This window comes from Lagopus leucura, unplaced genomic scaffold, assembly GCF_019238085.1.
Source record: "Lagopus leucura isolate 7727_CA_CO unplaced genomic scaffold, USGS_WTPT01 Super-Scaffold_100002, whole genome shotgun sequence".
NCBI classification, from domain to species: Eukaryota; Metazoa; Chordata; class Aves; order Galliformes; family Phasianidae; genus Lagopus; species Lagopus leucura.
The window spans coordinates 17,595,955-17,618,459 of record NW_024962263.1 but is presented as its reverse complement, the minus strand read 5'-3'; the positions used below and the strand labels follow the sequence as shown (position 1 = coordinate 17,618,459).

Sequence of the window (22,505 nt, the reverse complement as noted above, 5' to 3'; positions counted from 1 at the left end):
CCTGAGCCTACTCTTCTCTAGAATAAACAATTACAGCACCCTCAGCTGCTCCTCACAAGAGTTGTGCTTCAGACCCCTCACCATCTTTGTTGCCCTTTTCTGGACATGCTATGGGACCTCGAGTACTCGAGTACTCAAAGTGCAAACTTGTCAGCCTTTGTAATTTAGGTCTGAGAGTAAGACAGCGAAAAGCTATACAACTACAAAGGACTGTTAAAAATGCTATCAAGTGGATTTTAATAATCCATACATGTTCCTCCTCACACACAAAAAGAATGACAACACAGTTAATGTCTTAACTCACTGAACTAATCATGCTTTGGACTTTTAATGACCATTAAATCTTTAACCTGTTTTCAGCTTCCCAACTTTTATTCGATATTTTTCCTATTCTTCAAATGTAATTGTTTCCTGACTCCTTTCCAAACATATAAAAGAAGAGGTTTTTCAAGGTGAATTCCCCTCAGGTCCTCGGTCCACGCACTCTCATTTGTGCTGAATCAGTTCTGGAAATATTGACGCATTAAGAAGCAAGTTTTGAAATGAATATTCCCTCTGTACATTAAATTCTCTGATCACATATGCTGCAGCATTTAAGACCTTTTTCAGTTTTTACCACTTTAAAGAATACACCTATAAAACAGAGAAGTAACTTTACATGATGTGTTTATACACAACAACCACAGCACAGAGATACTAAGGACATGAATAACAAAACCAGCCACAGCAAAACACAGTAAACCCAGATGTAGATTTTTTCCACTTGGTGCTGTTTAGATGCCTAACAATACAATCTGTATAAAAGAGCTTGATTGTGAAAAGTTGCTGTAGCCTGTAAGAAACACCAATGAGGAAAGTTGTGTCCTAGACAATATCTTTCTCAGAAATTATTTACTGTGGAAAACCAGTTTTGAACTTGCTTCTCTGTTAATGGCTTAAAACAACCTAATTCTGAAAAAATGGATAAGCAGGTGATGTTTCCTCCTGAATGCCCAGCGGAAGCCAATCTTCTGTTATATGGTGGTTGAATACTTATCTCCTGCTTCTTAAGTGAATGCTCAGACCATTACTCTCTTCAAGAAGGAAGCTGATTTGTTTTATATAGGATCATTAAATATTCATCAGGCCAAAAAGAGGGAGAAGTGAGAAAGATTAAGAAAGGCTCTATGGCCTGGTGGTTAAAACAAAGGTGATATTCAAAGCTTCCCGTTTAAAAAAAAAAAAAGGAAAGAACTAAAGCTGCATCTCCAGCATATTGTGCAAGTTTTCTACCTACCTCACTGCAGTCAAAGACAGATGACCTCTCCTCCAGCAAAATTTTGCATGGAATATAACACTGAACTCTGAAAATGTCACTGACTGGCATCCAAAGAAGAATTAAGTATATCTACTTTATGAATTCTGACAGCGCTTAAGCATTAATTGGCATCTGGCTGCTCAGCAGAGTAAAGTTCAGACAGTTCTGTGCGCAAGCAGATTGCGGGAAGGCTTAGGTGACATTTTAGGAACCCATGGAAAAAATTCAGATTCTTTTTTTTTCCAGGTTTAGGCAGGCACTAAGAAACTACATTTGGGATCAGTGAAATAAATCCGTATGGGCATATAACCCTTCAAGACATATCCCAGATCACTTGCTGCCAAAGTGTGAAATTTGAACTGTGTATGATCTGGTTGAGCTCCAGAGATCCTGCTCCAACTGCCTGGCCAAATTTCCAAAACATATTGGTTTGCATCTCTAATGCATACCAGAAAATTTTAGCTCAGTGCTGTTTTAGGCTTCAGGCTCAATTTTTAATTGCTATTTGGGAACCTGCCTATGGTTTTCACAATCATTTCCATGGCCAGCATTTAGACAAGAAAAAAAAAAAAAAAGCAAGTTGCCCATAACACTTTTTCATTTTCATAATACATTTACAAATATTGTGTGAGAATGTGTGGGTAAAAAACACTCCTTAATGAGATCTTACTATCAAGTCCAAGAACTCTACAGCTCATAAGAGCAGTACAGACACAATGCACACTGTGCATGCAAGTCAGTAAACACTCAAACCATAAAACACATTAGCAATATGGGCAGGGAGGCTGATAATGGCCTTAACGTAGCCAGTTTGGGTAAGTGCAACAGTGGATATGAACCATCAGGACATCTACGCAAGGCACCAGTTGATTTGGTGTCCTGAAGTCCCTTGCCACACACTGCCATAAAAGCTACTCTATCAGGACTGTTATTGTTCCCTTGTACTCCCCAAAGTATATTGATAAAGGTGGCTAAAATATAAAGTATCCAGATTGCAGTATAACTGTTACTGAAGCTCCACAAATTCAGCCCAGCTGTAGATCAATAGGATGTGCTGGTGTGGTTCTCATCCCATAGCTTTCCTTTAAATGAGCAGTTCAAATATCTCTTCTTGCTGTGCAGTTGCCCAAAGTAAGTACTCCTGTTTTACAACTAACCAGCTTCATACGGATTTAGGAAAGTAGTCCATATTGGCACATTTTAGGTTATTTATGAAATAATTCCTTCAGGAAATAACAGAATTTGTTTTTGTTTATTTGTCATAAAGAAAAGCTGAAAAGGGAATCCATTATTTCTTTCTACTGTAGAAATCCCAGTACTCTAGTGTCTGAATCTGGACTGTAGCAAATAAAAGCAGTAATTTACATATATCCAGACACTCCTCCTCTTCCTCCATAAATGTAAATGTTCCCCTCCTTATTCCTCCAATAATACTGCAAATAGAACTAATAAACACAGTTCTTCAAGGTATCATGTTAAGCCATTTTTTTCTTTGCAATTAGGGGAAGTTGGTTTGTTTTCTTTTTTTCTTTTTTTCTTTTTTTTCTGTATGTATCTCTTTTGAAGGCACATGGGATCATCAGCTGTTTGAACTATGAGGTGTTATGTCCCACTGGATTTTGCTCAGTGATTAATAGTGTGCCAACATTTAAAACTTGTGAATGTGATTCATTCAGAATCACATGCAAAAACTATGAAAGAACCCCAGGATTACCTAACATCTGCTAAAAACAGTCTGACATGGTTTGGCTTGGAATTCAGGGATGAGGTGAGATGGAGTGGAAGCAGAAAGAAAAAATAGATGAATTTGGAGTTACTGAACCAGAGAAGAAGCAAGTAGGGCTGATAATTTGAGCATCTGTATCTCTATCATGTCTTGCAAGACTATAAATTACAATCTTGAGCATATGAACCTTCAGGCATGTATCTCATCTGAATTCTCTCAAAACTGTGGAAAATATTGATTACTGTTATCCTACTGCTAAAGGTCAGCAGAAATAAAGGCTCAGAGGCAAGAAGTGGAAGTAATTGAGACAATAAAAGTTTTCCACATGGAATTTTATAGATTTCATCTGTTTAAGACAGGGCCTGATAGAGATGTATACTGTATAAAAAATAAATAAACTATTTCTATCCACCTTTTTTTCCCAGACAAAGTCAGAAATGTCAAAAATAGGAAAAAATGTATTTTGTAAAATTATGTGACCAATTTAGAGAGTATACAGTCACTAGAACTAACAAAATAGGGATGAGAGAAGTATCTGACATGCCCTTTTAAACAGTTGATAAATAAGTTGTGTCTGGATACAACCTCCTCCCATAAAGACGATGACACAATAATCTGTATAAATGTGTGTCTAATTTTCTTCTAGGTTCTAGTTCTAATCATTTAGAGAGGCAGGATGGTAATAGGCTTCTAATTTGAACTTCCTATGGTCGAACAAGATAGAAAACTTAGCCACATAAAAATGTTATATTTAAAAAAAATTAGGATACTACTTCAGAATAGAAGTATATTGTAAATTGTAAAACTGATGCATGGTTCACTAACAGAAATAAACATAAATTAAGTATAATAGTACAACAGAACTGCTTAGGTTGGAAAGGACTTTAAAGATATCTAGTTTCAACACACCTGCCACGGGCAGGATTATCACTCACCAAATCAGGCTGTCCGGGACCCCATCTAACCTGGCTCTAAATGCCTCTGGAGATGAGGCACTCACAACTTCTCTGGGCAGCCTGTGCCAGTGCCTCACTACCCTCTGAGTAAAGAACTTCTTCCTAACATCTAATCTAATATCCTCTCTTTTAGTTTAAAACTGTTCCCCCTTGTCCTATTACTATCAGACCGTGTAAGAAGTTGGTCTCCCTCCTACACGTAAGATTCTCTCAAGAACTGGAAGGGCACACAGTGTGGTCTCCCTAAAGTCTTCTCTTCTCCAGAATGAACAAGTCAAGCTCCCTCAGTGGCCCTCTTCTGGACCTGATCTAACAGCTCCATCCTTGTGGTGAGGACCCCAGACCCTACTTTAGACAATGCTAAGGAGAGTGCACTCCCTCAGATAAATCAGGACCCTCAAGTCCTCCACAGAGCTGTTCTCAATGAGATCTTCATCCAGTCTATACACCTACCTGGGATTGCCCCAAATCAGATGACTGCAATGCCTTGCACTTGGACTTGATGAACCTTATTAAGTTTTCATGGGCCCACTTTTCAATCCCCTCCATCTATTACGTCAACTGCATCACTCAGCTTAGTGTTGTCACCAACAAGTCAGTGATAAATAGCACCACTCCAAGATAGACCCCTGGAAGGACAACAGTTGTCACTGTCCTGAGCCCTTGATCACAACCGTTTGGCTATAATCATCCAACCAATTCTTTATCCACTGAACATCCACCCTTCAAACCCATATCTCTCCAATTTAGAGATAAGAATGCGATGTGGAATCACATCAAAAGTTTTGCAGAAGTCCAGACAGATGGCATAAGTTACCTTTCCTTTGTTCAGCAATGCTGTCACTTCATCACAGATACTGCCAGATCTCCCTTCTCATTTATCAGAGCAAGTACACTCTCCTTGGCCTGAGTCTTCTATCCAATGTACGCATAGCACCCCTTTTTGTTATTTTTCACATCCCTCACAAAGTTTAGTTCCATCTGTGCCTTGGCTTTCTTGATCTCATCATTATATGTCTGGACAGCATCCATGAATATGAATGATATAATAAGAGATACTCTTCAACTCTGGATTTACTCACCTGCCTGCTGTGTGATTGACCACTGTGATTTATATTATCTTTCTCAGAATCTTTATCCACAAAACATCATTCCATCTTCAGTGGGTTGACAACTACTCAACAGTTTAGTTGACAACTACTCAACAGTTTACTTCCAGGGAAAATCAGATGTAAGCATCTATGTACTAAGTAAGATCAAAGTGGTCAGTTCAAATTACATCTCTGGAAGTACCTGCAAATGCATTCTCACCTAATGATACGTGCATATTGGTGTGTCAGGCAGCCATTGGTGGAGATCCCTTTGTCTACTTTATGTTGTTTTCCTGATCCTTTAAAACAGCTCCATAGGAATACTCATACCATGATTACTAATTTTTAATGAATTGGTATCCTTTAAACTTCTAATAAAAAAATTAATTTGTGGATTGTTAGCAGAACCCATATCAGCCTCTTTAGGAGTAACATTCTGAATCAAATCTAAAACAGTGTTGAAGGTGCTACATTACTTTCCCATAGCTCCTTTAAAATGAAATCTGTACACTCTGTAAAACTTTCCCACTTCCTCAGCTTCATTCTTTACATTCACATGTAAGCTCATCTGTTTCCAGTCTTGTCTCTAGCCCTCAATGATTTCACTGCTACTGATGGCTTATGTATAGACACCCAAACACAACTGGCAAGGCTGACAGTGAAATATTTTTAAATTACGATTTTTTAGGTAGTTCTACTTTTCCATTTTGTCCTGTTTAATTCCAGAAAAAAAGTACTAGCACACACCAGACAATAATACTGACTCTGCTGAGTTATTTGCAAAGAGGACAGTTTTCTTCATTTCCATTGATCTTTTTCCTACTTTTTTAGAACCTGTTTTGTTGCAGCCTTGGAAGCATGGCAGAGAAACCTTGTCATGGCAGAGAAACTGAGAAAAATGCAAACCAGTATATTTTCAGCTCCAAAGAAGGCTGCCTGGCCTACAGATTGCTTGCTAACAAGCAAGGGTTTACTCCATGCTTGGATTCTCAGGTTGGAATAAAAAATGGTTCTCTAGGAATTCAGAAGCCACTTGTTTAATGTCAATTAGCTGACCAGGGACACGACTCACAAAATGGACATGTCTTTTCAGAAAATATTTTAACGGAACTGCATGTCTTTATCTTTCAGTTCCACAGAAGGTTATAAAAATAATTACTCCTTTGGAAAGGTTACAACCAGCTCTGTTGAGATATATATTGATCAGAGGTTGGAGGGAGATTAAGTTCATGTAAGACCTGTAATAGTCCTTTAATCAGGAAAAATGTAAAGTGTACGGGATAGACATTGTGTTAGATTGCCCATCCATGCTGTTCCTTATTACAGCTGAGGAGAAGTGGTAAGTATCTAGGATCATTGAATCTTAATGTCCGCAGTCAGATACACTTACTTAATTGGGCAACATGCCTTTTAAAAATACTCCTTCATGTGCTGTTCCTCATTCTGCAGAACTTTCATACCCCTGTTTTCAAAAGATCCTTTTTTCTAAGCTTTCATTTTCATCTGCAGTATCTTTGATATAGACTTTAAAACTTACAGAATTCTCCAAACAGAGAATAATCTGTCATTCACAGAATATTTGCAATTTACATTTTATTCTCATTGTTCTATTAAAGCCAGATTGTCATGAACACTTTTCTTATCATTCTTGACCTTCCTAGAATTACATCTAATTTGCCACATGGAGTTATTTCTGCATACAGAATTAAAGCCCTTAATCTTATTTGGTTTAGTGACTCCCATTTGCTTAGCAAGCTTGGAGACTATTTTGCCTTCTGTCTTGTCCTACTCTAGGACTGATGATGACTTGATTAGTCACAATCCATCAGCGACTGATTTCTTAGGCCAGTTATCTTAGTATAAATATAATTCACATGTGCTTTAATTATTTTGACTTAATGCTGTGTTATATACAATATATATATACTGTGTGTATATATATATATATAGGAGGAGAAGAACACTAGATTTACATATGCTCATGTTCACATAAAATATTCAAAAAATGCATTTTAAAACTGACTTGTTCTCATTACTTGCAGTTTCTTTCTAAAAAGATGGCTAGGACTTGATTGCTTGTAATGAATGAAGATCTACCTTGTGCAAGTGAAGTTTTTCAATTTTTCTTCTTTGAAAAAAATATAAATAGAACTGAACTAATATGAAAAAATAGCTCTGTCCTTAAAGAAAAATGATGTTCCTAGCCATGCTGGGAGCAACTTGAAAAGCAGCTTTTATAAAACATATTTAAGGTTTACAGTCACTCAGCAGCTAAGAAAAGTAATACTTTTAAAACGTCTTCAATGTTTAAAACCACTTGGTGGCCAAAAGAACAGGTCTTGCTGAAAAGATATTTAAAATTTAGAGCCATTCTGTGGTACAGAAAAAGCAACTTCTTGTTAATTTTTAACAGTTACAGTTGGTCAGTGACTAGTAAAACAACAATCAATACAATATATTTTATGCTTAGACATTCCACATGCGTGTCTAGAAACAATTCCTGCATTTCTCAATGCTACACTAAAACACCTGTCCTTCAGTCATAGAGTCACTGACAAAAATCAACTGATAATCCTAACAAACTAACACAATATATTCTAAAACCAGAGAGGATTATGCAAACCACAATGCAGTACTAATAATTACTGAGCTTCTCGGTGTATACTAAAAGAACTAACATGATTCAGCATCATAAAAATAATAAACAGCCACATTCAGAGTAAAACCAAATAGCCTAGTTTCAATTACAGAAAAATAATATTACTGGCTGGGAAACCTGTCTACATCAAAAGACTTGATGTAGATGTGGAGCTTTTAGAGAGGGCCAGAGGAGGGTTATGAGGATGGTCATAAGAGAGGAACACCTCTCTCATGAGGAAGGTCTGAGAGAGCTGGGCTTGTTTAGCTTGGAGAAGGCTCACGGAAGTCTACACTGTGGCTTCCAGAACTTGAAGGGAGCTTATAAACAGAAAGGGACTTAATTTTTAGATTGTCTAATAATGAAAATAAAGGGGGAAGGGCTTCAAATTAAAAGAGGGAAGATTTTCGTTAGATAATAGGAAGAAATTAATTACCCAGAGGGCAGTAAGGCCCTGGAACAGGCTGCCCAGACAAGCCATGGATGCCTGGAGGCTTCCAAGGCCAGGTTAGATGGAGCCCTGATCTGGTGTGGCAGCCCCACCCATAGCAGGCAATTTGGAACTAGACGGTCTTTAAGGTCTTTTCCAATTTAAGCTATTCTGTGATTCTATGAGTTATTACAGTGTTGTGGAAGTAAGCCATTCTTTATAAAGCCTTTTAAAACTGCTAAGTGAATCACTGAGTGTGTGTATATATATATATTATTTACATAGAAAAACAGTGTTTCAATTTTCATAAAGCTTTGAGCAAGGTTCCAAACCAAAGAGTTATTTATAAATAAATGAATAACACTGAAAATAGCAGCAACAATAATAGTAATAATTTCAAAGAGATAACATCTTTTTAATACCTAAATAAAATGTAGAAATCAAATGGTGGGGATAAATGACCAGTCTTTTACTAGAGGGAGACTGCCATTGCCATCTAAACTCATAGACAGCCAGTAAAAGAAAACATATAAGCAGGTAACAATTTGACAAAATTAAACAATTTTCTGCAAAACATAGCAGGGGAATGGAAAGGTCACCAAGTCACTGAGATTTCACACTACGATGGACAGTTGGCTGAATGTGAGCCAGCAGTGTGCCCAGGTGGCCAAGAAGGCCAATGGCATCCTGGCTTGTATCAGGAATGGAGTGATGAGCAGGACTATGGAAGTCATCATGCCTCTGTACTCGGCACTGGTGAGGCCTGACCTCGAGTTCTGTGTTCAGTTTTGGGCATCTCAATACAGAAGGGACATTGAGGTGCTGGAGCAGGTCCAAAGAAGGGCAACAAGGCTTGTGAGGAGCTTGGAGAATATGCCCTATGAGGAGAGGCTGAAGGAACTGGGGCTGTTCAGTCTGGGGAAAAGGAGGGTTAGGGAAGACCTTATTGCTCTCTTCAAATACCTGAAAGATGCTTGCAGTAAGAGCAGGGTTGGTCTCTTCTCACTGGTGACAGAGGACAGAATGAGGGGAAATGGCCTCAAGTTGTGCCAGGGTAAGTTTAGTTTGGATATTAGGAAAAAGTTCTTTACATAAAGGGTTGTTAAGCACTGGAATAGGCTCCCCAAGGAGGTGGTGGAGTCACCATCCCTGAATGTGTTTAAAAGCCATTTGGATGTGGTGCTCAGGGACATGACTTAGCAGAGAGTAGTTAGAGTTAGGGTAAGTTTGGTTAGGTTGCAGTTTGACTTATGATCTTCAAGGTCTTTTCCAAGCTGAGCAATTCTATGATTCTTTGAAAGTAACACACCTGGGAAAATCTACTTTATCAGAACTGTCACATAGATGGGTCATAGCTCAGTTACATATCAAATGTTGTTTGTGGAATCACTGTGGAAAATCCTACTGAGCTATCGGTTTAATGATTACCCATGGACAAAAGAGACAAAATGATTGAATTAGATATAGAAAAGAGGATAAACAAGTCATTGTTATCCTCCTATTCAAATTGAGTGCAATTCTATTTTGAATATTTCATCCAATTCCCATCACTGTCTTTGAGAACTTTTAAACACCAGAAAAAAAGCATGGAGATCATAGTGGAGATGGTAGAATTGTACACGGAGGCTGCACAGATTGTACCACCAGACATCTCCCTGTGACATTACGTAATTCCATTTAAATACCTTATACCAGGGTAAGCTCTTGGCTACACAAAGGCAGGCAACTGTACGCAAAGTTTAACAAGTGTGCAGGTTCCTGAATTTGTCTCTGCCCACCAGTTCATATGATTAATTTTCTACAGATTGACATCCCTTTACATTAAACTACTGGGTACATTAAACATATACTTAAACATTATAAGCTTTTGTCAATGCTAAAGCATAACCCTTACTGAAGCATTAACTTCAGAAGGAATAGTGCCAGAGACTTCACAGAGGCTGTCTGTAGCCTGCACTAGGAAGAATATATATAACATGCTTGTTATGTTCTAGCTGCTGTTTTGTACCATGGGGGATGCCCAGTAAAAATAACCTGATACCAATTTTCTAACATCATAGAGCATTGTAATGTTACCACTGAGGCCATTTTAAATAGAATTCAACTATAATCAGAAATACAGCTGTGTAATGTGAACATATTCCATTACTATTTAATTAATAACCAAAAGGGTAAAAAAAATTGCCTTGATGTCCTCTAGTTTGTAGAGCTCCCCAAAGCAATAAAGAGTTAATCTAGTGGAAAGGTATGGAAATAAATTGTCTGGGAAGGAACACATGGTATCTGTAACTTAGGGAGTTAATGAGTTTAGTATAGTCCCAACTGTAAGCATAGAGGAATAACAGCAGCATCTTAGAAAACAAACAGTAAATTGTGGCAGAAGTTATAAATTAGTCACATGTAATACATCATTAAGAAGATGATCGATTAAAATGCCTATTTAGTGAAAGAAATACAGATATCTCTGTATATATCTTTATATTTGAAATACATATTTAGCTCTTTCCTTGAGTGTGTGTTAATGCTGGTATGCTGTAGTTTTGATTCACTTGGACATGAAGTTTCAATAATGGGATAACTTTCATCTAAACTTGCTCTGTATTTGCATTCTCTCAAGAGTTCTCCTCCAAAAGAAGCTGGTACAGCCACCAGAATCAGCAACAAAATTAAGCTATATTTAAAGACAACATATTTTTCTAACTTACAAATTTAGAAGTTTCCTTCCCCTTCTCAGTCTTCATACATGGAGATTTCCATTTCTAGTTTGTGCTGTATTTTGGCATTCACGTTATTTCAAGAGAACCTTTTCAGATAAAGATGGCTAAATCAAACCAATACCAAAATAAAGGAAAAAAAAAGAAAAAGAAAAAAGAAAAAAGTCTAGACCCTAAGCTCTTGTAAGTTTCCTAACTAGGCACAGGTTAACATAATAGCAATTTGTGTTCAGTTCTACTCCATCTACTGAGTTTCTCTGTAGGGAACTTTACATCATTGTTCCTTCTGAAATAAATACTTTGTCATCCAGTTCCTGTATTCTGCAGCTCATCCAATGATTATATGAGCAACAATGTCAGCTTCTGAGATAACAGCATCCTTTCACTACAGTATATAAACTACACACTCTTAGAAAAGTATCTCAAATAATGAAAAATCATACATTAGTAAAGTAGCCTGCATGATACAGCAGTCTGTAACTAAGACACTTTTAAAGTCAGTACTTCTTTTGTTTGTATCTGTGATAAATCTATTTGTATCCCCTTTTTGTAGGTGAGTAGATTACACTGCATGTGTGGAAGGTGTGAAGTTAATTGCTTCTGATGTAAAACAGGTAGGTATTCTGTTTTGCAGGTGTCTTAAATTAGTTTTAAAGCAAGAAAGCATCCTGCTGATGTTGCTTTTTCTGAGTAAATAGAACATGAAGAAATTTGGTTCCCAGTAAAGAATGCATCATTAAATAGAAACGGTAGTCCCAAAATTATCTTGTCTTCAGAAAAATCTAAAAGATGAGCACTATCTTAATATTTTTTTAAGGAGTGGTAGTGATTAGAGGAAAAAACCTATCTACCGATCAAAAAGAAAAGACAAACAAACAAACAAAAAAACAAACAACCCACACAAACCAAAAACCAATCAAAGAAAAACCTTGGTCTACAGACAGTGTAAAATAAATTTAATATAATCTCAAAGAAAATTTGCATGGAAAAAGTCAAATTTTCAACTAAAACATGCATTGACAATAACACAGTTATTAGAAAATACAGGTGCTGTATCCAAACGTCTCATAGTATCTCTAAATGTTATCTATATTCAGAAAACCTGATATTAGGATCCTAGGAATTTTTCTATCTTTTGCTATCACCACAGTACAGGATTTTATTATAGATTTAGGACTAGAGTTCTGAATCTGGGAATGAATGCTAAGATGTATTTTCAGCTACCAAAGCTTCAATGACAGCAATTAATAGATGTTATAAAACTGGGAGCAGTGTAGCTGTGAAAATTTCTAAACAGTGTGTAAGGGCTCTGAAGGACACCTTGTTTCACAAGACTTCCCAGCTCTGTACATTCCTTTCCCACCAATACAGAGTGTGGGACTTAAAAGGTATTTTGCATATGTCACTTTACTGCAGTGTCCAAATGGAATATATACTCTGTGTTTACAGTGGGTGTTGTCTTAGGAATTTTACTTGCTGGTTCTCTCTCAACTTTGTCTATATTCTGCTCATTATTACCATTTAACTCCCCCTCTGCTTGGCTCTTCTGAGGCTCCATTTGGAGTACTGCTTCCAGGCCTAGAGCACCCAGCACAAGAAAGACACTTGGAACTCTTGGAACAAGTCCAGAAGAGGACCACTAAGATGATTAGAGGGCTGAAGCACCACCCTTGTGAAGAAAGATTGAGAGAACTGGGCTTGTTTAGCTTGGAAAAGAGAAGGCTCCGAGGAGACCTCATTGTGGCCTTCCAGTACTTGAAGGAAGCATACAAACAGGAGGGGGAATGGCTGTTTACAAGGGTGGATGGTGATAGGACATGGGGGAATGGTTTTAAACTGAGACAGGGGAGGCTTAAGTTAGATATTAGGAGGAAGTTTTTCACTCAGAGGGTGGTGATGCACTGTAACAGTTTGCCCAAGAGGATGTGGATACCCCATCCCTGAAGGCATTCAAGGCCAGGCTGAATGTGGCTCTGGGCAGCCTGGTCTAGTGGTTGGTGACCCTGCCTGTAGCAGGGGGGTTGAAACTAGGTGACCATTATAGTCCTTTTCAACCTGGGCCATTCTATGATGATCCAGCATAAGTTTCTACCAAATGCAGTCAATCTTTGCATGTGAGTATCATGCAACAATAAAAAACAGTAAACTGTTGGCCATCATCACCTGTCATAGAAATTACTAGAAAGGAGGGAAAAGAATCATGCTGTAGCACGTTTCCCACAGAAAACAAACAATGTGTATGCATGCATTTCCTAAAAGACACTGTTGCAAAAATACAGTAAGTGAAGTTTAAAATATTAGGGACTTCAAAACTGATGACTAAAAAATCTTAGTATAAAAAAAAAACAGGATGTGTTTATTAGTACTTCTGCCAAAGCAACCATATGCTAGCACTAGCTAAAAAACACTAGCTAAAAAATCAAAGTGATTTTCTATGTTATCCTCAGACAGTGGTAGATCTATGCACTTCTATAGGTGAAACTAAATAGTACTGATAATGGGAAGCAGTAACTGCTAAATCCTCTGAAAATTTAGAGCTTGTGTGTCATAGCAGGAGCTATGAGAGAGTGAATGGAAGTGGGAAGACCTGGATCTGAGAAGGCACTATCTCCTCGCACATCATAGAAGGCATTTTTCTGTATTTTTGCTGTAAGACGACTCAACAGCAAAATCTGCTATCTGCTTTAGTAACCACTAATTGGAGTTTAGGCCTCCATTTAGAGTATTTTTTCCTTGACTAGACTTTTCTGATCAATTTTCATCCATCTTTAATTTTTGCTATGGAGGAAAATAAACTGTTATGTGTAAATCTTCTAGAGGTAGTGAATGTGCCAGAATAATGTGGAGGTCAAGAGGACGTATTCTTGCCATAGCATTTGCTGTTGTTTTTCCAAGGGAGAATACACTGAAATCTATTTATTTTAAATAGATGTCTGAAGGTTGCATAATAGTCATTTACATTTCAGTCTTGCAACTCCTAGTCAAGGTAAAAGCTATAGTGCACAGCATACCTTGAGAAGAATTCCCCATAAAATCAAATCATGATTAGTATTTTACCAAACATCCATAGTTGGAAGGGACCTTTGAGAACATCTAGTTCTAACCCCATTACTATAGTCAGGGACACCTCTCACTAGACCAGGTTGCTCAAAGCCCCATCCAGCCTGGTCTTGAATCCTTCCACGGTGGGGGCATCCACAACCTCACTCAACAACCAGTTCCAGTGTCTCACCATCCTTACAGTAAGGAATTTCTTCCCAACATCTAGTCTAAATCTACCCTCACCCAGCTTAAAGCTATTTCCCTTGTCCTGTCACTTCCATGCCCTTATAAGAAGCTCCTCCTCAGCTTTCTTGAAGATTTCCTTTCTGGTGTTGGAAAGATGCTATTAGGTTTCCTCAGAGCCTTCTCTAGGCTGAAGATATGTAGCTCTCTCAGCCTTAACTCATAGGGAAGGTGCTCCAGCCCCCTGTTCATCTTTGTGGCCCTCATCCAGACCTGCTACAACAGCTTCATGTCCTTCTTGTGTTTGGGGCCCCAGAACTGGAAGCAGTACTCCAGGTGAAGTCTCAAGAGCAGAGAAAAGGGGCAGAATCACCTTCCTTGATCTGCTGTTGACACTTCTTTTGATGCAGCTTAGGATACAGTTTGCCTTCTGGATTACAAGCGAACCTTGACAGATCATGTTGAGTCTTTCATCAACTGACACCCCAAAAATCCTTCTCCTCAGGGCTACCCACAAGCCATTCTCTGCTTTGACAACATAATCTGAGTGTAGACGTCCCTGTTCATTGCAGGGATGTTGGACCAGATAACTTTTCAAGACTACTTCCAACTCAAATAATTATATGATTCTACAATTCTCTGCTCCCACAGTAACATGGATACCATGTTTGCAATCAATCTTCTGTTTTGTTGTTGTTGTTGTTGTTTTCTGGCTTAGGAATCTAGTGCACTAAATATCATGACTAAATAGGTTTTCAAGACCTCAGCCAAGTCTGGCTGGATCTCTCCCACTTCTATTTTTCATTGTGACTGCCAGGTGAGGGCTATCATTACTTTCAGCACCTATGAGGTAACAGGATGAAGAATTCTCCCTCATATCATAACTATGGGATTATGCAAATGCTATTAGTTGTGCAGCAGCATAGGCAGGAAAAATAAACGGCAAGATGTTTCACAGCAAATAATGAACACAAACTAGGAATAAAAGGGAACACACTTCATCACATGCAATATCATGTCTGAGAGTACAGAATCTCTGAAACAGTATCTGCCATGAGTACCATTTCTATTCTTCTCATGTCTTCAGGAATTAAAAGTTAAAAGGACTCATTTGTGTAGGACAATAACTTACTAAACAAGCAAATAAAGCAAAAAATGAAACGAAAAAATGAAACTGCAATATGCATATTTCTACATACAGAGTGAGACATTTCTAACAGTAACTTTTTGAAAACGTATTTTCATTTCAGCCTTCCCTTTTTCTCCTCAGCAGGAAATGCATATTGAGACAATTAAGTTATCAAGAGTTATGCAATTAGTTATCAAGAGTTTAAAGCCTCTTACCCACTGGAGACATTTCTGGTACGCTGGCAATGTAAGGCCCATCCAGAAACTTTGGCTCATTATCATTAATGTCCTGCACTTTGATGATGAACTCTGATTCAGGCTCTAGTGGCTTCTTGGTGTCAACATCCACAGCCTGCGCTCGGAGTGTGTAGAAAGGTTTTTCTTCTCGATCTAGGCTCCTTATGGCATGAATATCTCCTGTGGTCTCATCAATAGTAAAAACAGTGCCAGCACCATCTCCTGAAAGGGTATATTTAACAGTGCCCACTCCCTTGTCCAAATCAGAATGAAGCTTGAGAACAAAAAGAAAAAAGGGAGGAAAGAAACATTAATTGCATTTTCCAGGCTTGAAAGTAATTATTATTTTTTTCTTATGTAAAATAAAAAGTGTTACAGGAACCAATTTCCTATGTCTTTAAGTGCACACAAAAAATGCAAGTAGAATGTTAATATTTTTAGCTCTATCTGATATCTAGGACAGGCAGCATTTCAAACCTGTTTTCTGCCATGAATGCTGCTCAGTACTAAAACTGCAATGAAAAAGGTCTTCAGATTTATTAGAAACCAAAACTTAAGACCAATAATGGAAAAAACAGCAATAACTGCATCAAACAAATTTGAGATGACATGAGAGGGTGTCAAAATCCTTCACAGGCATTTGGCTTTCACAGAAGTAGAAGAGAATCAGCTCATTTTCATTTCACACACAGCTTGTTGAAATGCTAAACAAACTCAAAGTCAAACCTGGTTTAAAAAGGACAATACACTGCTCTTCCATCATAATACATATGAAACAGAATTTAAAAATACTACCTCTTTTCCACAAATAGTAGATCATTTATTTCTATTTTTTCTAAGATACAGAGAGAATAATTTGAAGTTAGGCTTTCTCTTCCCTTTTGGAAAAATACATCAGTTCTAACTCAATCGTTTTCATCTTCAGTACCAATTTGCACATTTTCCAGCCTATTTGAATGTTAAATCTCTATTTCTACTTTGAGAAAATACTTAAAAATATCCAAGAATTTGTGTTTGTCCTTTTGATCATTGTCTACTATAACACTGTCTTTAACAGAAAATGTAGGCATTTTTGAAGTAGAAATATGGTCTGATGAACATCTTTCTCAATGTCTTTATCTGATTCATGCTCATACTTTAAATACAACTAGAAGTTCTGAATATATACTCAAGGTTACATCGCAGATGCTGAAATAGCTTTTAAAATACTCACCTGCTTGTCCCACCTAATGAGGTCTAAAGAGATCTGCTATAATGGACACAAGTTGGAATGGTGTTTTCAAGAGTGAATTCTCTTTAAGCAGATTATGGATATAGGCTTTATTTACATGATGTACTGTCCAAGGTGAAACACAATAAAGGAAACATGGGACATGAAATGAGATTATGTAGAGAATGAATTGCTGAGAAACATAATGGTTTTGGTAATGGGGCAAGAAGCTAAGCCACAGAGAAAGAGGTAAAGGCAATTATTAACATTTATAGCTATTGCCTTGAAATTGAAAGTAGGTCCTTGTGACTGTGGAGGAGGTCATAGTTTGTGGGATAGAGTGAACATAAACATAGTCTCTTCTTTGTCTACCTTTTCATTTCATCATTCCTGCTCAGTGAACATACTGGATTCTGATCTTTCATCTAGTTACCCCCTATATGGGATTTTAAATTACTTCTCCAGTCTGAAAGGAAGCATTTTGCTTCTTGAGCACTGGTTCACTGTGGAAAAATTCAAAGGAAGTTAATTCTTTTCTTCCTGGGGAGTTAAATATTCCCTGCTTGTAAAATGGAAAGATAATGGAGCCTGAGATAATTAATATCTATTTCTTCCTCATCATTTTAATTTAAGTGGCTTGCAAGCATCCTGCTGTTCCATTATACCTTGTTCACCTGAAACTTGCTATTTTTCTTCCGTTATCAGTTTTAGAGGCTTACAGACACAAATGGAGTGAAACAAAATAATAAATCAAAAAGATGCTGAGAAAGCTCACAGAAAAAAAATGTAATTTTATAAAGGGAACCTCAGCATTTTCTTAGTTGTTTCACTGTATTAAACAAAGTATGTCTGGGCTTTATTACGATGTCCCCCTTGCTCCATACTCCTGGACAAAGGAATATCACAAGGAAGAAGAATATGATATCCAAGCAAGGATTTGTAAACAGGAAACCATGCAAAGAATATTGACTCTTCTCCTATATCCAGTTATCAGACCTGGAACTAAAGCTGAGACGGCTGAGTCTCTCTGATTGCCAGCTGAAGGGTTTACATTCAATTAGTAACAAATCCAGCTAGGTTTATAATATAGAGAAATAATTATACTTTTTTTTTTTTCCACCAATAGGGGAAAAAATAAAAAATATAACAAGAAGAAATCAAAACAAGGGCTGCTAAAAGAATGAAAGTAGGATATAAGTACAAGCAAATCTCAAATTTACTGGACTTGGCAACTAGTAGCACGAGCAATTCTGTAGTTTAGTTGTGTTTACTGTGCCTCAGAAATATCACTCAGCTGGTATAATCTAAAAATCATTTCTTTGATTTAACCAGAATTGCATTACCTAGGATTTGTCACATTGTGTTTATTTCATCAAACCATGTCATAGGCTCCTCAAATGCTGTTGCTGGACAATGAGCATACTTATTTGCAACCCATATTGAGCTATCCAATTTGTGGGGCAATTAAACATTACAAAGCATCTAATTACTGTAGTTAAGAAGCTGATTGCTTTAATTTAAATTGAACTAAATTCTCCAGCAATAAAAAGAGATGCAACACTGACATTCAGATGCAAAGACAGACAAAGAGGAACTAGCATTGGTTGGACTCAGTAGCACAGAATTTGAGTTGGAAGGGACATTTAAAGGTCATCTAGTCCAACTCTTCATCAATGAACAAGGACTTTCATAGCAAAGTAGTCTTGGCAATGAATGCTTAAAATATTCAAGAAAGGAGTTTAAGCTAAAGAATAAACATGCAGTAATGTATCTTGGTTTTATATGCTACATACTGTATTGCATTAGGAGAAAAGACACATTTTGTGCTGAAGAACATCTGGAACATTTGCAATACACTATTTTTCTGACACTGTGTGCACCAGTAGTCTTCTTCTGGTATTCCAGTTTTCTTCCTGATTTGTACTTATTTTTTTAATTCCTGCTTTGCTATTTGGGAGCTATTGGGAATAGGTGAACGGTTGGACTGGATGATCTTTTAGGTCTTTTCCAACCTTGGTGATTCTATGATTCTATGACTGAACACAACTACAAGACAGGCAAGACAGGAACATAACTACAAAAATCTTATTGAAAGTCCCCTAACATGTTTACATTTCAGAATTACTTAAATTTATTAAGACTGTGGTACAAACAAGCGTATTCATATGAATTTTCTTCACTATTACATTTTCTCTGTAAATTCTGAATGCTGAAATTCCACAAAGGTTTGAAAATGCTAATGATTCATTTCAAATATATTCTGTTATCCTCTCTACTAAGTAACACAGAGACAATTTTAGGGTCAGATCATTGGACAAATCTACCATAAGTGTAAAATTAATCATTTCTTGCAGCAAATTCTGTTAGTGCAAAAAACTATGACTATTTTTCTGTAATGGCAGATAAAGGCACATTATCCCATAATTCTTTTTAATGTGTACAAACAATAACACATATGGCAAAGGAAAAGACTGAGAAAAAAAATCAAGTATGAATAATAAGATGGAGAGCATTGTGAAGTACATTGTGTAAATCTATGCAGAAACTATGACAGTGTTCTTGAATCACATCCAGTACCAGATGCCAGACTGAGTCAGTCTACTGGGCCACATGATCTAACAGTCTGCTTCAGCCTGCAAGTAGCTGACAGCTAGTTTGCTTCAGAGAAAATTAAAACGTTGATAATACAACTCACCACAAGCATATCAAGAAGAAATTATATATTAGTTCTACAGGCAGTTATGTCTAATTGCTAGCAAGCAGTATGATTATTGCAATAAATGTTATGGCAGGCCATAACATTTCCTGTCCTTCCTTACCACCACTTTTAAAAACAAAGCCAACTTATTTTGAGAGGAAAAAAAGAAAGAAAAACAACTGTGATACTCAATTCATAGGTCCATTAACATCTGTATGTCTGCCTAAGACTTCCTTCTGAGATGTAAGGTTTTAAATTCTCCAGACCTACTTTTTACCCGCTTCCACAGAAAGATTGTATATTTCTAATGGCAGACATTAACTTTGTTAGTACTCTGTGGCAGAGATTAACTTTGAAGTAGCAATGTTTCAGAAAATCGAATGATGTGTAAGGACATACTTTTTATAAGAAGGACCTTCAGAACATGAAGATGGCTTCTGGTGGTCTCCATGAACTTTTATTCATTACTAATAGTGAACTAAGCACATCCTGACAGCTCAGTAAGACAAACAGGTGTTTTTTTTTTTTTTTTTTTTTTTTTCTAAAAGCAGATTTTATCAGCTTACAGATTTAACAATTCAGTGTTATTAACTCAGTGTTTACTGAATTTACACAGATGCACAAATAATTTTATATGACTTCTGTAAACACTGGTAAGATCAGCAAATGCATTAATTTAGCATACTTTAAGTACTACTGTATACTCCTCACAGAACTGAACATGGTAGTAGCACGGATTAGAAACGTGCATTCCTTGGTAGTAAGTTCCACAGCATACTATGCACCTGATTCTCAACCGTACATCTTAAACACTTCAATCACTTGCATTAATGAACTTTGAATGTTTTGGAAAGTCAAAGTACTTCATGAATTCATGGATATTGGTAAAGAAAGCAAAAGCAAACTAACAACCTACAAAACAAACAAACAATGCAAGAACAAGAGACAGAAAGAAAAAAAGAAAATAAAACACTTTTAAAAGTCGAGGAACACTGGACTGAGTTTTATTCTGTTACCAGTATCATGGGCTAAAAAAAATCATGAAATGGTAGCCTGAACCGAGGAAAAGAAAAAAATCATGATTTGTGTAAGGAAAAGGCAGATGCAAAGCAAAGCTACTATGGCAATTCTGATCTGTAATGTCTTTGTGGTGGAACAGAGAAGACCACTACAGAAGAAAAGGATGTAAATGACAAACCTTTTATACTAGCCACCTAGAAAGACTGTATTTGGAACACTGTCCTTTTTAAAGAGAGTTGTTTGTGAAGATATGTATCACACATCTTATATTGGCAAGTACTGTATGATCTACATAGATTGCAGAGTTTCATTTAAAACTTGATCATTAGACTGTCATTTGTGGCTTTTATATAAATGTTATTATTTCTTCCAACTAAAAACACAAGCTGATTTTTTTCCCCCCAAGATACAAGGTAGTGGGTCACAGACTTTAATTCAGGAAACCAACTTATCCGAAGAACAGAGCAATTGTCGCTAATCAAATCAAATACTTTTATTTTCTCCTGTCTTCATCACACGCACATATGGAGATACCCTTCAGAGGACATTTAGGGACAAGACATTACCTGCTCACGTCACGTTCAGTGTAAATGTTTATTGATCCAAAAATTTGGATGACTAAAGGCACCTTTCAAATATGCAGCTAACATGCATTAATCAGCCAAGATCCCAGACTAAAACTGGTGTCAGGAAGAGTTAGGACACAATATAAGCATATGGAAAGAAACAGTAACTAAAATGATGTAATAAAAGAAAGATGAATTTAAAAAAAGAGGGAAATAATGGTTTATATAGATTGTTTGGAAAATATAGCTTTGTTTCTTTATAAGGCTGAAAACTATCTGCAATAAGAAGGTTTATCTTTGTACTAGTTCTGTAAAGGACTTTTAATAGACATGTCCACTCACAAATAGCCTTTCTTAGTTCTATGACAATATTCAGTAATAATTAAATAACTCAATTAAAGAAAAAAATATATACATGTATATATATAATAAAGTAATACTAAAAATAATTATTTGAAATAGCAAGTTGTGCAATCTTATGATCACGATTAATTTCCTTAGAAACATATTGTTATAGTTTCTTTATGTTATGTAAAACATCTACTTTCAAGAATTGGCACTTATCTAATTTTTATAGGAGATAAAAAAAAAAAAAACAAAACAAAAAACAACACAACATGGTTCTTTCTTAATTACCTTTTATATACTGTCCAATTTAGATTAGTATACTTTCTTATTCAAGAGGAATTAAATAGGAAAGTTTTCTACCTCTTTCCTAATTATTTGTTTGTCAAATAAAGCTGAGTTTTATTTAAATTAAATCACTGATTATCCAATTAAATAAAACCATTATCTCCTTCTGTCACAGGGATTTAGTTTAAGCATACTAAGTCAGACCAGACTTTTCCAATAATGAGTGTGGCTGCCAGTTAGTAATATTGATGGTAAATAAGTCATTAGGAACAAATTAGCAAGGAACAAAACCTCTACCTGACCTGGTCTGTTCAAATGAATCCTAATCTTTCTCATCATTGGTGACTTAAGAAGCTATGAATTTCTGTTATTCCATGCTCCTCCAGAAAAACAGAAAAACTTTTGCTGCACTATGCTGAATTAAAAAGTAATGTGCAAAAGCACATTCTTAAATAATTATCTTTTTCTTTCCAAATTAAATCAATTGCACAAAATGAAAGCTCTATCAACACTAGCTTATTGAACATACAAGTAATTATACATGTAAGTTACAAGTTTCTTATAATTCTGATGATGAGTTTTGAACCATCGTTTCAGTCAGAGTTGATGCATACAGAAACACTGTGTCCTGAGCTTCTCTTTTTATCTTAAAAGTATTAATATTGGAATTCAGTTTTGCATAATTCATATTCTTACTGAACTCAACAGTGTGTCAACTACTTTAAGAGTATAGCTGTGTTTAATTTCATTTGGTAGAAATAATAAATAAAACTTAATTGACTTCTTCACCTTGCTCAAATCTGTGTATGTAAAGTATCTGAAAAGCTGTCAGGATGTTCATTGTTTCAAGTCTTTCCAGCTTAAACCATGTTTGTTTAAAAAACTACCTTTTATTTTATGGATTAGAAATGTCTTCAATAGAGATCTTGCCTGATG

The 22,505-nt window shown here is 36.5% G+C and overlaps 1 protein-coding gene across 1 annotated transcript in view; it reads right to left on the bottom strand.

The window, feature by feature from the left end:
* Positions 1-22,505, bottom strand: part of CDH12 (cadherin 12) — a 138,199-nt gene that overhangs the window by 89,033 nt on the left and 26,661 nt on the right. The window contains exon 2 of the mRNA XM_042869178.1: positions 15,422-15,716. Within this exon, the coding sequence (XP_042725112.1) occupies positions 15,422-15,716 (295 nt within the window). The remainder of the gene's footprint in view (positions 1-15,421; positions 15,717-22,505) is intronic.